Source organism: Macaca fascicularis, chromosome 3 (genome assembly GCF_037993035.2).
Source record: "Macaca fascicularis isolate 582-1 chromosome 3, T2T-MFA8v1.1".
Taxonomy (NCBI): domain Eukaryota; kingdom Metazoa; phylum Chordata; class Mammalia; order Primates; family Cercopithecidae; genus Macaca; species Macaca fascicularis.
This window is the reverse complement of record NC_088377.1, coordinates 86,165,089-86,178,199: the sequence shown is the minus strand read 5'-3', so window position 1 is coordinate 86,178,199 and position 13,111 is coordinate 86,165,089. Positions and strand designations below refer to the sequence as shown.

The 13,111-nt window shown below is 46.5% G+C and overlaps 1 protein-coding gene across 31 annotated transcripts in view; it reads right to left on the bottom strand.

The window, feature by feature from the left end:
- GCK (glucokinase) overlaps positions 1-13,111 on the bottom strand; it is a 59,204-nt gene that overhangs the window by 16,190 nt on the left and 29,903 nt on the right. For 9 of the 31 annotated variants that reach the window (XR_012432501.1, XR_012432500.1, XR_012432497.1 and 6 more), the window contains exon 1: positions 1,791-2,001. The exons of the other annotated variants lie outside the window; for them this stretch is intronic. Coding sequence is in view for 5 of the 9 variants with exons in the window: in XM_074035133.1 (XP_073891234.1) it covers positions 1,791-1,838 (48 nt within the window). In the remaining 4 variants the exon portion in view is untranslated. Of the gene's footprint in view, positions 1-1,790; positions 2,002-13,111 lie in introns of those variants that run through there. 31 annotated transcript variants of the gene reach the window in all.

Sequence of the window (13,111 nt, the reverse complement as noted above, 5' to 3'; positions counted from 1 at the left end):
GTGTCTCTCTGGCTAGCCTCTTGCTGGGTGTCTATGCAAGCTTACAGGGCTTTCCCAAGCAGCCTAGGAAATGTGCTGATACCTGGGGAGCCCTGAGAAGCTGCTTGGCCCCCCCAGGTGTAGCCTGGGGCACAGATAGAGCCTGTCTGTGAGGCCAGAAGAGCACAGACAGAGCCTGTCCTTCCCCCTGGCAGCCTCTGGGAGGCAGCCCCAGCCAGCTTGCAGAGGTTTCTCTTACTGACCTCACCCGAGACGTCACAGGACACATAATCGGGGCTCACAGTCAAAAGTACAACTTTTCTCGCCTGAGGACGCCCCACACTCCCTGCAGGGCATCTGACCCTCATCTCTTCAGCAAATGCCCACTGAATGCCAGGTGCGGCGCGGGGCACAGAAGCAGAGTTGACAGCAGGACCAACTCCTCTGAAGGGTGGGGATTTGCAGGAAAGAATCTCAGTCAAACTGGGGACAGGTTGGGGGGTGAAGGAATGGGGACAGATGAAGCAGGGACAGGTCAGGCAGCTCCTGTCAGAAGATGGGGGCAGGGGACGTGCATTGAGGCTGGAGCAGAGATGGGGAGGGAGGGAGTGAGGCTGAGCTGTGAGCAGCAGGAGGTGAGAAGCCTGGAGGCACCGGGCTGCAGAACGGGGGCATCTTGGAGCAGGGTGGAAGCAGGGCGTCGGGCTGTCCTAACAACCCCTGCGCAGGGATGGTGGGTGCAGGCTTAGTGAGAGGGGTAAAAGTCTAGACTTACTCTGAAGGGAGGTGGGAGGGGCTGAGGAGAGGAACAGAAGGGCCTGAGAAGAAGAGGTTCCACCTGACCTGGGAGTTGGGTTGTGGGATCAGGATCCTGGTCTGGGCATGTTAACACATCTGCCAGCCAAGGGGCAATTTGTTCCAAGTAGCAGTTGGCCATGTGAGGCCAGAGTTCAGAGGAGAGTCTGGCTGGAGAGGTAGATGTGGAGCCTGGACACGGTCACCAGGGTGTACAGGTTGGATAGCAGTGGGAGAGGCAGAGCTGGTCGGGCAGGGCTGCCAGGGGCAGGATGCTGTCCCTTTTATGCAGCGAGCAGTGCGTTGTGGCCCCACCTCCAGAACGCAGTACAAAAGGCAGGATGCCTTCTAGGGCCGCCTTTGGCGGATGTGGACTGAGGAGCTGTCTATTCCAGCACTAGGAGGGGCCGACTGGAGGAGCTGTGTGTCCCTGAGGACATGGCCAAGGGCCAGGGAAGTTCCTGGGCAAGCGCTGCAGGCCTGGGGGCTCCAGAGCGCATCCCAGTGACACATGCCCAGCTGTAGCCTGGTCCCCTCCATTCCCGGGCCCTCAGGTGGCTAAGTCCACAGAAGTGAGCGACCTCGGGCTGGTGTCCACATTCTCCTGAGGGACCGAATCCCTGATCCACCAACCCCTGGAAATGCCATGCAGAGCCCCCAGACAGCCAGACAGCCCTGGGCAGCCAGCCACCTCCCCCCATAAAAGCCTCAGGCCAAGCCCCAGACACCAGTGTCCTGGGTCACTGTTAGCTCCAGGAGCAAGTGCCCTAGAACCCTTCGAGAGGCTGGACAGTGGGCAGCCACAGTGAGGAGGGGTGGTGGGCGGGGGGGGGGCAGTGGCGGGCACAGCTGCCTTAGCCAGGACCCCTGAGGCTCGTGTGCCTCCTTCCAAGGTGCCCAGAGCCTGCTTGCTTTCCCTGCCCCCAGTCTTGGTTTTGGTAATCTGCAAAACCAAGGGCCCTGCCCTGGGCGCTGTTCTCCCAATGCAAAGTCGCTAACTTTGGTGTGACCCTTACCAGAGTCAAGGCTGTCTGGGCCTGGCTCCTTGTGGCATCCATCGCCATCTCTCCGAGGGACTAAGAGGTAGATGCTTTGGGAAGCAGAGATGCTCCTGCCTGCCGAGGCCTAGCACATGCTGTAGCCTTGGAGCATAAGGCCCCCGCTGTGGCAGCAATGGCTGCCTGGATGGAGAGCTGCCTGAGGCTGGCAGCCCAGGGCTTCTGCACTGAAAGGGCTCAGCCCGGCAGCTGCTGAAATACTCTGCCCCCTGCCATGGGGTCAGAGGCAGGGCCAGAAAGGGAGGGGAGGCCCATGTGGGCTAAGAGTTGACAGGGCCATGGGGAGAGAGCCATGGGGCAGCTGGCCACACTCTGTGAACATGGGGTTGGGATTGCTGCCCAGCAGGAGGAGGTGTGCAGAGCCAGCCTACCCACCTGCTATTCCTCAGCCTTGTGCGGGCAGAAAGTCACCAGGCTGCCTTGGGGACAGAACACTTATTGAAATGCCCTCGGACAGGGAGGGGGTCCTAAGGGGGCCTGGCCCTCGCCGGTTCAGGTCTGGACTTGCTCTTGGAGGCAAGGGGATCCCCAGTGGATTTTCATCTGCAGAGAGGTTCGATGTGCATTTCATACAATCCAGGGGTCTGTATGGCACTTGGGGAAGGGGTGGTGGAGGAAGGCGGCCAATTGACCAAAAACAAACAAAAAACCGGGGCTATCATTCTTAATTTTGTGACTGCAAAGTCCAGGCCTCAGGCTTGCTTTGGGTGCCTCCGTGGGCATAGACCATGACTCCCGGGCTCTGGCCCAGACCCCTCCTTGGGCTCACCTGGGAGTGACATCCACATGCCATGTACTTGCTGGCACCTGCCAAAGCCTGCTAAAATTAGCTGGAGCTGGCAAGTGGGCCAGAGTGATCACTCCCAAGAAAGCCCTTGATACAATTGATCCCTTTCCCAAAATAGAGCAGAGGTGGCCTCATCAGACCTCATGTGACAGGCCACTGACCCCCACAGCCCCCAGCTCTGAGCTACTGTTTGCTCATGGGGGCAGGGCTCACATCCAGGTTTGGAGTGGCACTGGGGCCTTCTGGTTCAGCCAGGCCAAGAAGCAGCTACCCAGCGAGACTTGCCCTTCTCCTGGGCCAAGCACACAGCACAGGGGAGGAGAATCTAAATTCAGTTCTCAAGAAAGGCTGAGGATGTGTACAAAGGCTGAATCTGAGGCAAGGGGGCCCCCTTTCTGGGTTGGCTGAACTGCAAGTGCCCTCTCTAGCCTGTGTTTAGAGCCACAGGCATCACCTAGAGTTCCTTTCTGGGGGCCACCTGCTGATGATACTCATTGGCATCTGTGAGGCCAGAAAGGCACTCAACACCCCTACATCCCCACACTGTCTAATTCTCCAGGACCAGATTCTCATGACTCATGCCAACCCTCCTGGGCACCCACCCTTGTCCTGTCTCAATGCCCCCTCTTCAGGATAAGGGGTGACACCAACAGGTCTGCACTGCATTAAAGTTGAGGGTCAGTGTAGCAGGAACAGTACCTGCTGCTTTCCAGGAATTTTGGAAGGGCAAGCCTGTCCAGAACCTGTCCAGAGAAGAGGGGCCAAGAAGGGGAGGGCCTCAGAGATGATGATTCATGGAGGATGTCCAGAACGTGCTTAGAGTCTTCAGTAGCTCAAGGGCTATCCTGAGGAGGATGGATGAACATTGTTTCTGCTTAGAACTTTCTGAAAAGACAGAACTGTGCAGCTGTGCAGTAGATAGTGAACTCCCCATTTAATGGGGAGAGAAAGAGAAGAGCAGAGTCAGAAGGGACCCTGCTCTATGTCCCTGTGGTATCCCCATTTCTTAGTTGCTCCGGCTTCAGATTGACAGGCATGACTTGATTTTCTTTTTCATTCATCACAAGAAAATAATATGACAAGTTTGGTGATGGATATTCAAAATGATTAATTCTAGTATCAAAAAATGAGACACAACCCACATATCCAACTACAGAAGGTTGGTTAAATAAATTATGCTACACTTATATGTGGTCATTAAAAATGTTAAGATTCATCTGCTCCTATTGGCCTGGAAAGATGTTCATGACATACTGTTGAAAGGGAATGTGTAACCACCCTTGAAGCTGGCCTTCAATTAGCCCTGCTTCTGGTGTTCACCCCATGGTATAGTCCCTTCCCATGCAGAATAGGTCTAGCCTGCATTATATTAATATGATAACGCAGAAATGGTGGAGTATGACTTCAGAGCCTAAGCCAGAAAAGACACTGTGGCTTCGGCCTTGTCCTCTCCTGGACTGTTCCTTCTGGGGGAAGCCAACTGCTATGCTATGAGGATGCCTACAAGAACTCTGGGAAGATCCACTGAGAAGAAGTGGGGCCTCTTGCCAATAGGCAGCTCCAACTTGCCAGCCATGTGAGTGAACCACTTTGGAAGCAGCGCCTCCAGTCCCAGTCAAGCCTTCAGATGATGCAGCCCCAGCTAACACCTTGACTGCAGCCTCAGGAGAGACACCAAGCCAGACCACCCAGCTAGGCTGCTTCTGAATTCCTGACCTACAGAAACTGTGTGAGATAACAAAGGTTTGTTGTTTCAAGCTACTATGGTTTTTTTTTTTAAACATTTTATGAAATAAAATTTTGTTATTACAGGACAAATAAGTTTGGAAACCATTTTCTGTCTTTTAGCATATGGTCCAGATATAGGACAGTGTCATATCACATTCTTGTCATCATAATACATGGAAAGGTGAAGCCACTAAGTTTTGAGGCAGTTTGTTATACTGCAATAGATGACTAACACAGGGGAAACATAGGAAACATAGTATGATCCATTTTTGTCATAATATGATACAGATGATATATGTATTGGGAGGAAATATACCAAAATGGTAACAGTAATTATCTTGCTGATGGTGGTATGAGTGATTTTAATTTATTCTCCTTTTTGCTTATCTGTATTTCCTACATTTTCTGCAGTAAATATGTATTAATGGAGTAATATTTAACAATGAAGTTAAAAAAAGAAAGGTTGAGCCTTATCTGCCATTTTGCACAGAAGCAAGCCCGAAGACCCAGATTCTAAAGGATAGAGGTTCATAGTCAAATGAGCCAATTTAACTTGTTCTTAGTTAAAAGAGCTAACTTGGCTCACAGTTAGAGCCAAGGTCTGCTAGACCCCATATGCCATTGGGAAAGATATTGGGAGCCAGGAAGCCAGGGAACACAAAGTGTCCGCCCTTCCACCACTGGCCTGTTCCCTGATACCCTCAGTACCAGCTGGGAACCAAGTGTGGGCACACTGATGCAACAGGGCCTGGAGGTCAGCATGATGTTGCAAGTGTTTGCTTACAGCAGGGTAGACTTGAGACTGGCTGTGCTCTTGTGCTAAGGGGCAGGCTAAGGGCTTGGTGAGTGGGAGGGTGTTAGGCAGTGGGTGATGGCCAGGATGTCAGGGCAAGGGGAGAGGAGCCGAGAGACACTAGAGCATGCCAGGATCAAATGACCACATGTGGGTTCCACATGCCAGGGGATGTGCTAGACCCTTTAGATGGATTGCAACTGGCCTGTGAGCTGAAGGCTGTCATTTTATATACAGGGAAACTGAAGCCCATGGGAGTTAAGGGACTTACTAGGATGCAACAGCTATGAGCGACCTGGCTAAGATTCACCCATGGGTCACTCTGATTCCGGGATTGTTAAAAGTTTGGTCTTCTCGACTGGATGGGGCGGGGGGGCTTCAGGGTCAAGCATATGCTGGGGGACAGGAAATGTCCTTTGGGGCTTCCTCCATGCTGGAGATGTTCAGAGGCTTCAGCTGAAGCTGGTGGAGGTGGACACAGTGGTAGCCACAGAGGTCGGTTTTGCCCCAGTGTTTGCCTCTGTCAACAGATGGAACGGAGCCTGGGCTGTGTGTCGGGGATAAAGCCTAAGGCTAGCACTGTTGGGGAAGAAGGGCAGAGCATGAGTAAGGGTGCAGGGAGTAGTCCTGTGCATTGCCTAGGGAGGGGGTAGGAGAATCATCCAAGACTCCGTGCTGAGAGGCAGGATAACACTGGGGTAACACAGAACTGTAGGATTTCCAGCCTGAGTCTGAAGACTGGCTTTGCCACTCACTAGCTCTAGGGCCTTGGGCAAATTCCTTAATGTTTCTAAGCCTCAATAAGGGACAGGCAACAATTCTACTACCTCAAAGGGCTGTTGAGAGGATTCAATGGGATAATGCAGATAAGGCTCTTGGCACATACAAGTTGTTCAATAGTTTGTAGCTGTTGTTGCTACCAAAGAATATTTTAGCCCTTGGGTCAGAGTTTAAGACGTGGGCTGTCCCCCGCTCTTGATTGATGGCAGATCTAATGCCAAACTCCTACCCGAATGTGTACTGATTATTTTGGTGTTTTAAGGAGACAGACTAGGTGGCATAGTCTCTTTGATGCTAGTCCTACAGTAAGTCAATGAAACTTTTTGTCTGAAAAGAGAGTTACTAGGGAATGATGTCATGAAACTGGCAAAATAGGAAACTTCAGGAATTGGTTCCTCGATCTAGACAATCATTAAGTTAGGAGATAAAAAAATCCTGTAAGAGTCAACTATTTCAGAATTCTGGAACCTGATTGGACACTTACAGCAACCATGGGAGTGCTTGATGAAGGGAGAGGCATGCTGATGGCTCATAAGTGAGTGGTGTGGCAAACCAGCTACCATCCTGCATTCTTCAACATTCCTGTAGCCATGGGGACAGTAATTGTGTTCCTAGAGCAGCTGGCTGGAGCCAGAGTGGGCAGAAAGGACCTTGTCTTCCAGAAATTTGGAGAATCAAATTTCTTTTGTTTATCTGGTGGTTCCTTGAGGGCTCAGAGTAGAGCTTGCCTTTGTTTCTGCCCCTTCAGGCAGCAGCAGCCTTCCAGGTGGCATCTATCAGAAGATTTTTAAAAAGGTACATGCTAGGTTTTTTGTTTCTTGGGTTTAAAAAAATCTAGGCATTTAAGGAATACTTCCAGGTCATAGGCTGACTGCAGAGACACCAGAACAGAAACATCAATGATCAGACACAACGGAGAATACATACTTTGCAAAAATAGTTTGGAAAAGTCACTCTACAAATGGACAACTGAAGCCCTCAACAAACGACAAAACCAATCTCAAAGGAGGGGGAGAATCTGGCTTCCAGAATTACCACATTATACTACTCAAAATGTTAAGTTTTCAACAAAGTATTACAAAGCAAATAAAGAGGAAGATATGGCTCTATAACAGGACAAAAATAATTTAAAAGAAGCTGTCCATAAGGAATTTTAGACATTGGAATTACTAGTCAAAGACATTAAGTCAACTGTCTTAAATATGCCTAATGAACTAAAGAAAACCATGGACTAAGAACTGCAGGAAATTGGGAGAGCAATGTATTAACAGATGGGGAATGACAATAAAGATAATTTATTAAAGAGGAATCAAATAGAAATGCTGGATCTGAAAAGTACAATACTGAAATGAAAAAGTCCCTGGAGGGGTTAAATGGCCAATTTGAGCAGGCAGAAGAAAGAATCAGTGAACTTGAAGAAAAGGCAATTGAAGTTATCCAGTCTGCATAGCAGAAAAAAAGAAAGAAGAAAAATGAACAGAACCCAAGAGACCAGTAGGATGCCATCAGACATACCAATGTAAGTATATGGGAGCTCCAGAAGAAGAGAGATGGAAAGAGGAAGAAAAATATATTTGAGAAAAGGTGAAATAATTTCCCAGATTTGTTGAAAGACAAACATACACATCCAAGAAGCTCAATGAAATCCAAGTGGGATAAACTCTAAGAAATCCACAGTGAAACACATTATAGTCAAATTGTCAAAAGACAAAGACAGAGAGAGAATCTTGGAAGCAGCAAGAGAGAAATGACACATAGCATACATACCAAGGATTTGCAATAAGTTTAACAGATGATTTCTCATTAGAAACCAAGGAGGCCAAATGGCAGCTGTAATAATAATTACATTTTAGGCCAGGCACGCTAGCTCATGTCTGTAATCCCAGCACTTTGGGAGGCCAAGGTGGGTGTATCACTTGAGGTCAGGTTCGAGACCAGCCTGACCAACACGGTGAAACCCCATCTCTACTAAAAATACAAAAATTAGCCGGGCATGGTGGCGGGCACCTGTAATCCCAGCTAACTCGGGAGGCTGAGGCAGGAGAATTACTTGAACCTGGGAGGCGGAAGTTGCAGTGAGCAGAGATTGTGCCACTGCAATCCAGCCTGAGTGACAGAAGGAGACTCTGTCTCAAAATAATAATAATAACAACACTTTAATAATAATTGAAGTGCTGAAAGAAAAGAAAAACTATTAACTAAGAATCTTATAACCAGCAAAACTATTCTTCAAGAATAAAAAAGAAATTAGACATTTCAGATAAAGAAAACCAAAGGGAATTAATTACCTGCAGGCCTGCCCTGTAAGAAATGCTAAAGGAAAACATTGAGGCTAAAATGAAAAGACACTAAGTAGTAATTCAAAGACATCTGAAGACATAAAAGTACACTGTTAAATGTCACTATATAGGTAAATATAACAGTGAATATTAATGTAGTTTTTTTTTGGTGATTCTCGGGTTCCTATACGATTTAAAAGGCAAATGTGGAAAATAATTATAAGTTTATGTTAGTGAGGATATAATGTATAAAAACACAATTTGTGGGAATAACAATATAAAGGAAGTAGGATGGAGATGTATAGGAGTATAGTGTTCATATACTATTGGAACTATTATTCAAACTAGCTTCTTATAAATGTAAGTTGTTAATTACCATCCCCAAGGCAATCATTAGGAAAATAACTGAAAAATATAAGAAAAGGAAAGTGACACAGGACTTTTCCTTGGTCACTTTGCAAGCTGGGGACCTCGGTGATGCCCTGCCCAGGCCTCACTTGGCCATGCTACCTGCTGCAGGAGATTGTCCACCCACCCGTGCTGCCCAGTCTGGTTTGTGCACTGATTCCCAAGTTCTTGTCCCACACCCAAGAAGAATGAGGATACGCTGACAATCGAAGAGACAGCAAAGTGAGAATTTCACTGAGTGTTGAAAACAGCTTTCAGCAGAGAGGGGATACAGAGGTGGTCCCCCTACCTGAAGTTGGCAAAGTGCCCCCAGTGTGGCTGATTCCAGGGTTTTTATGGGCTCAGAATGGGGGAGGGGCAGGCCATAGGTAGTATTAGAAAAGGCAACATTCGATTGGTTAAAAGGGATTATTCAGAGGGCAGGCAAAGAGGAATGGAAGTTCTCACTCTGGATTGTGGGTTTCATCTGGGACCAGCAGTCTGGTCTTTTAGCCTTCAGGCTATTTTTTGGCTTGAAGGTGGAGTTTCATGGGGGACAAGCTCCTATCTGCCAGGCATTTGGTTGCCTCCTGTCACTATCAAAAGGAGAAAATAATCAAAATGTAACAACACACACACAAAATCAAGAATTAAAAAAAGAATTCAGTAATGGAGGAATTGAGAAACTTAAAAATGTGTAAGACACACAGAAAAAAATAGCTCAGTGGTAGAAGTCCTTCCTAATCAGTAATTATTTTATATATAAATAGATTAAACTCCAATTAAAAGGCAGAGATTGGCAGAGTGAATAAAGAGAACATTATCCACCTGTATGCTATCTACAAGAGGCTCACTTTAGATATAAAGACAGAAGAATTTGAAAGTAGGATGGAAGAAGATATTCTGTGAAAATAACAACCAAAATGAGGGTTGTGGTGGCTGTATTATCAGCCCAAATAGATTTTAAGTAAAAAAAAAAAAAAAGTCTCAAGAGACAAAGAACATTATATGTTGATAAAAATTTTGATCTATTAAGAAGATATAAAAATTACAAACAACAGAACACCAAAATACATGAAACAAAATTTTGCAAAATTGAAGGGAGAAATAGAGAGTTCTACAATAGTAGTTGGAGACTTTAGTATACTACTTTTTTTTTTTTTTTTTTTTTTGTTTGTTTCTGTTTTTTCTCGAGACAGCATCTTGCTCTGTTGCCCAGGCTGGAGTGCAATGGTGTGATCTCAGCTCACTGCAACCTCTGCCTCCTGGGTTCAAGTGATTCTCCTGCCTCGACCTCCTGAGTAGCTGGGATTACAGGCATGCACCACCGTGTCTGGCTAATTTTTTTGTATTTTTGGTAGAGATGGAGTTTCACCATGTTGGCCAGGCTGGTCTTGAACTCCTGACATTGTGATCCACCCTCCTCGGCCTCCAAAAGTGCTGGGATTACAGGTGTGAGCCACCATGACTGGCCACTACTTTGAATAATGGATTAAACAACTAGACAGAAGATCAATAAGGAAAGAAAGAACTAGAACACTACTCTAAACCAATTAGACCTAACAGACATATACAGAACACTCTATCCAACAACAGCAGAATGTGCATTTTTCTCAAATGTGCATGGGAATTCTCAAGGATATTTTAGGGATAAAACAAGTCTTAGTAAATTTTAAAAATTTGAAATCATATAAAGTATCTTTTTGGATCACATGAAATAAAACTAGCAGTGAATAACAAAGGGAAAACTGGAAAACTCACAGATACATAAAATTTAAACAAGACACTTTTAAATGACTCTCAATTGCAGGGAGGGGGAGAGAGAGAACTCAGATTATTAAAATCAGGCATGAAAAAATGAAAGAGTGAATTTTATTACTGACTTTATAGAAAAAAAGGATTATAAGAGAATACTATGAACAATTTAGTATTGTTTGTTGACTTAGACAGGTTAGATAAAATGGAACTTTAACTTAGGTAAACTTGGATAACTTAGATGAAATGCAAAAATTCCGCACAGGAGCTACTACTACTAACTCAGGAAGAAACAGAAAATCTCATTAGACTACTAACAAGTAAGGAAATGGAATTAGTACTAAAAAACCCACCAACAAAGAAAATCCCAGGACCAGATGTCTACACTGGTAATTCTACCAACCATTTAAAGAAGAATTAACACCAATTCTCTCAAATGCTTTCAAAAAAAGAAAAGAGGAAGTAACACTTTCTGATTCATTTCATGAGGCCAGCATTGCCTTGATACTGAAGCCAGACAAAGATGCTACCTACAGGAAAAGAAACTACAGAGTAATATTTCTTGTGAATGTAGATGCAAAATCCTCAACAAAATACCAGCAAATAAAATTCTTCAGTATTAAAAAATTTGTTTTTAGGCCGGGCGTGATGGCTCACGCCTGTAATCCCAGCACTTTCGGAGGCCGAGGCGGGTGGATCACGAGGTCAGGAGATTGAGACCATCCTGGCTAACACGGTGAAACCCCGTCTCTACTAAAAATACAAAAAATTAGGTGGGCGTGATGGCGGGCACCTGTAGTCCCAGCTACTCGGGAGGCTGAGGCAGGAGAATGGCGTGAACCCGGGAGGCGGAAGTTGCGGTGAGCAGAGATCGCGCCACTGCACTCCAGCCCGGGCAACAGAGCGAGATTCCATCTCAAAAAAAAAAAGATTGTTTTTAGAGATGAGGTCTTACTCTGTTGCTCAGGCTGGAGTGCAGTGGTGCGATCATGGCTCACTGCAGCCTCAACCTTCTGGGCTCAAACAATCCTCCTGCCTCGGCCTCCTGAATAGCTAGGACTAAAGGTGCACGACCACCACATCGAGCTAACTTCCTTCATTCCTTCGTCCGTCTCTCTCTCTCCCTCCCTCCCTCCCTCCCTCCCTCCCTCCCTCCCTTCCTTCCTTCCTTCCTTCCTTTTTGACGGAGTCTCGCTCTGTCGCCCAGGCTGAAGTGCAGTGGCGCCATCTCCGCTCACTGCAAGCTCTGCTGCCTCCTGGGTTTACGCCATTCTCCTGCCTCAGCCTCCCGAGTAGCTGGGGACTACAGGCACCCACCACCACGCCTGGCTAATTTTTTTTTTGTATTTTTAGTAGAGACGGGGTTTCACCATGTTTGCCAGGATGGTCTCAATCTCCTGACCTCGTGATCCACCCGCCTCCGCCTCCCAAAGTGCTGGGATTACAGGCGTGAGCCACTGTGCCCGGCTGATTCTTTTCTTTCCTTTTCTCTTTTCTTTTCTTTTCTCTTCTCTTCTCTTCTCTTCTCTTCTCTTCTCTTCTCTTCTCTTCTCTTCTCTTCTCTTCTCTTCTCTTCTCTTCTCTTCTCTTCTCTTCTCTTCTCCTTCCTTCCTTCCTTCCTTCCTTCCTTCCTTCCTTCCTTCCTTCCTTCCTTCCTTCCTTCCTTCCTCCCTCCTTCCTTCCTCTCTCTCTCTCTCTCTCTTTCTTTCTTTCAGATGGAGCTTTGCTCTTGTTGCCCAGGCTGGAGTGCAATGGCATGATCTTGGCTCACTGCAACCTCCATCTCCCAGGTTCAAGCGACTTTCCTGCCTCAGCCTCCTGAGTAGCTGGGATTACAGGCATGCACCACCACGCCTAGCTAATTTTGTATTTTCAGTAGAGGCAGGGGCTCTCTATGTTGGTCAGGCTGGTCTCGAACTCCTGACCTCAGGTGATCTGTTTGCCTCAGCCTCTCAAAGTGCTGGGATTACAGGTGTGAGCTACCACGTCCAGCTCTAATTTTCAATTTTTTTGTAGGGGTGGGATCTTGCTTACTTGCCCAGGCTTTTCTCAAACTCCTGGTTTCAGGTGATCCTCCCACACCAGCCTCCCAAAGTGTTGGAATTACAGGCATGAGCCATTGTACCTGGCCTCTTCAGCATATCTTCAGGTTATGGTTATGGATTATATATAAAAGTGAAATTTATCCCAGGAATACAAGAATAGTTCAACATACAAAAATTAATGTAATATACTACAATAATGGAATAAAACAAAGAAACTACATGGTCATATTGATTGATGCAGAAAAAGCATCTGACAAAACTCAACGCCCTATCTTCATTGAAACAAGAAGAAAATTTCCTCAACATGATAAAAGTCATATATGAAAACCCCATAGCTAATGTCATACTCAATGGCAAAAGACTTAAACTTTCTTCCTAAGATAGAAACAAGACAAGAATACCCACTTTTGCCACTTCTTTCAACATAGTAGTGGAGCAGTTAGGGAAGAAATTTCTAACCAAAGCAATTAGAGAAGAAAAATAAATAAAAGGTATCCATATTGGAAAGTGCTATGGAAAATTCTTTGTGTCCCCCTCAAAATTCATATGTTAAATCTGCTGTGTGGTGATATTAAGAGGTGGGACCTTAGGAAGTGACTAGGTCATGAGGGTAGAGCCCACATGAAAAGAAAAAGAGCCCTTATAAAAAGAATCCCAGAGGCCGGGCATGGTGGCTCATGCCTGTAATCCCAGCACTTTGGGAGGACAAGGTGGGCAGATCACGA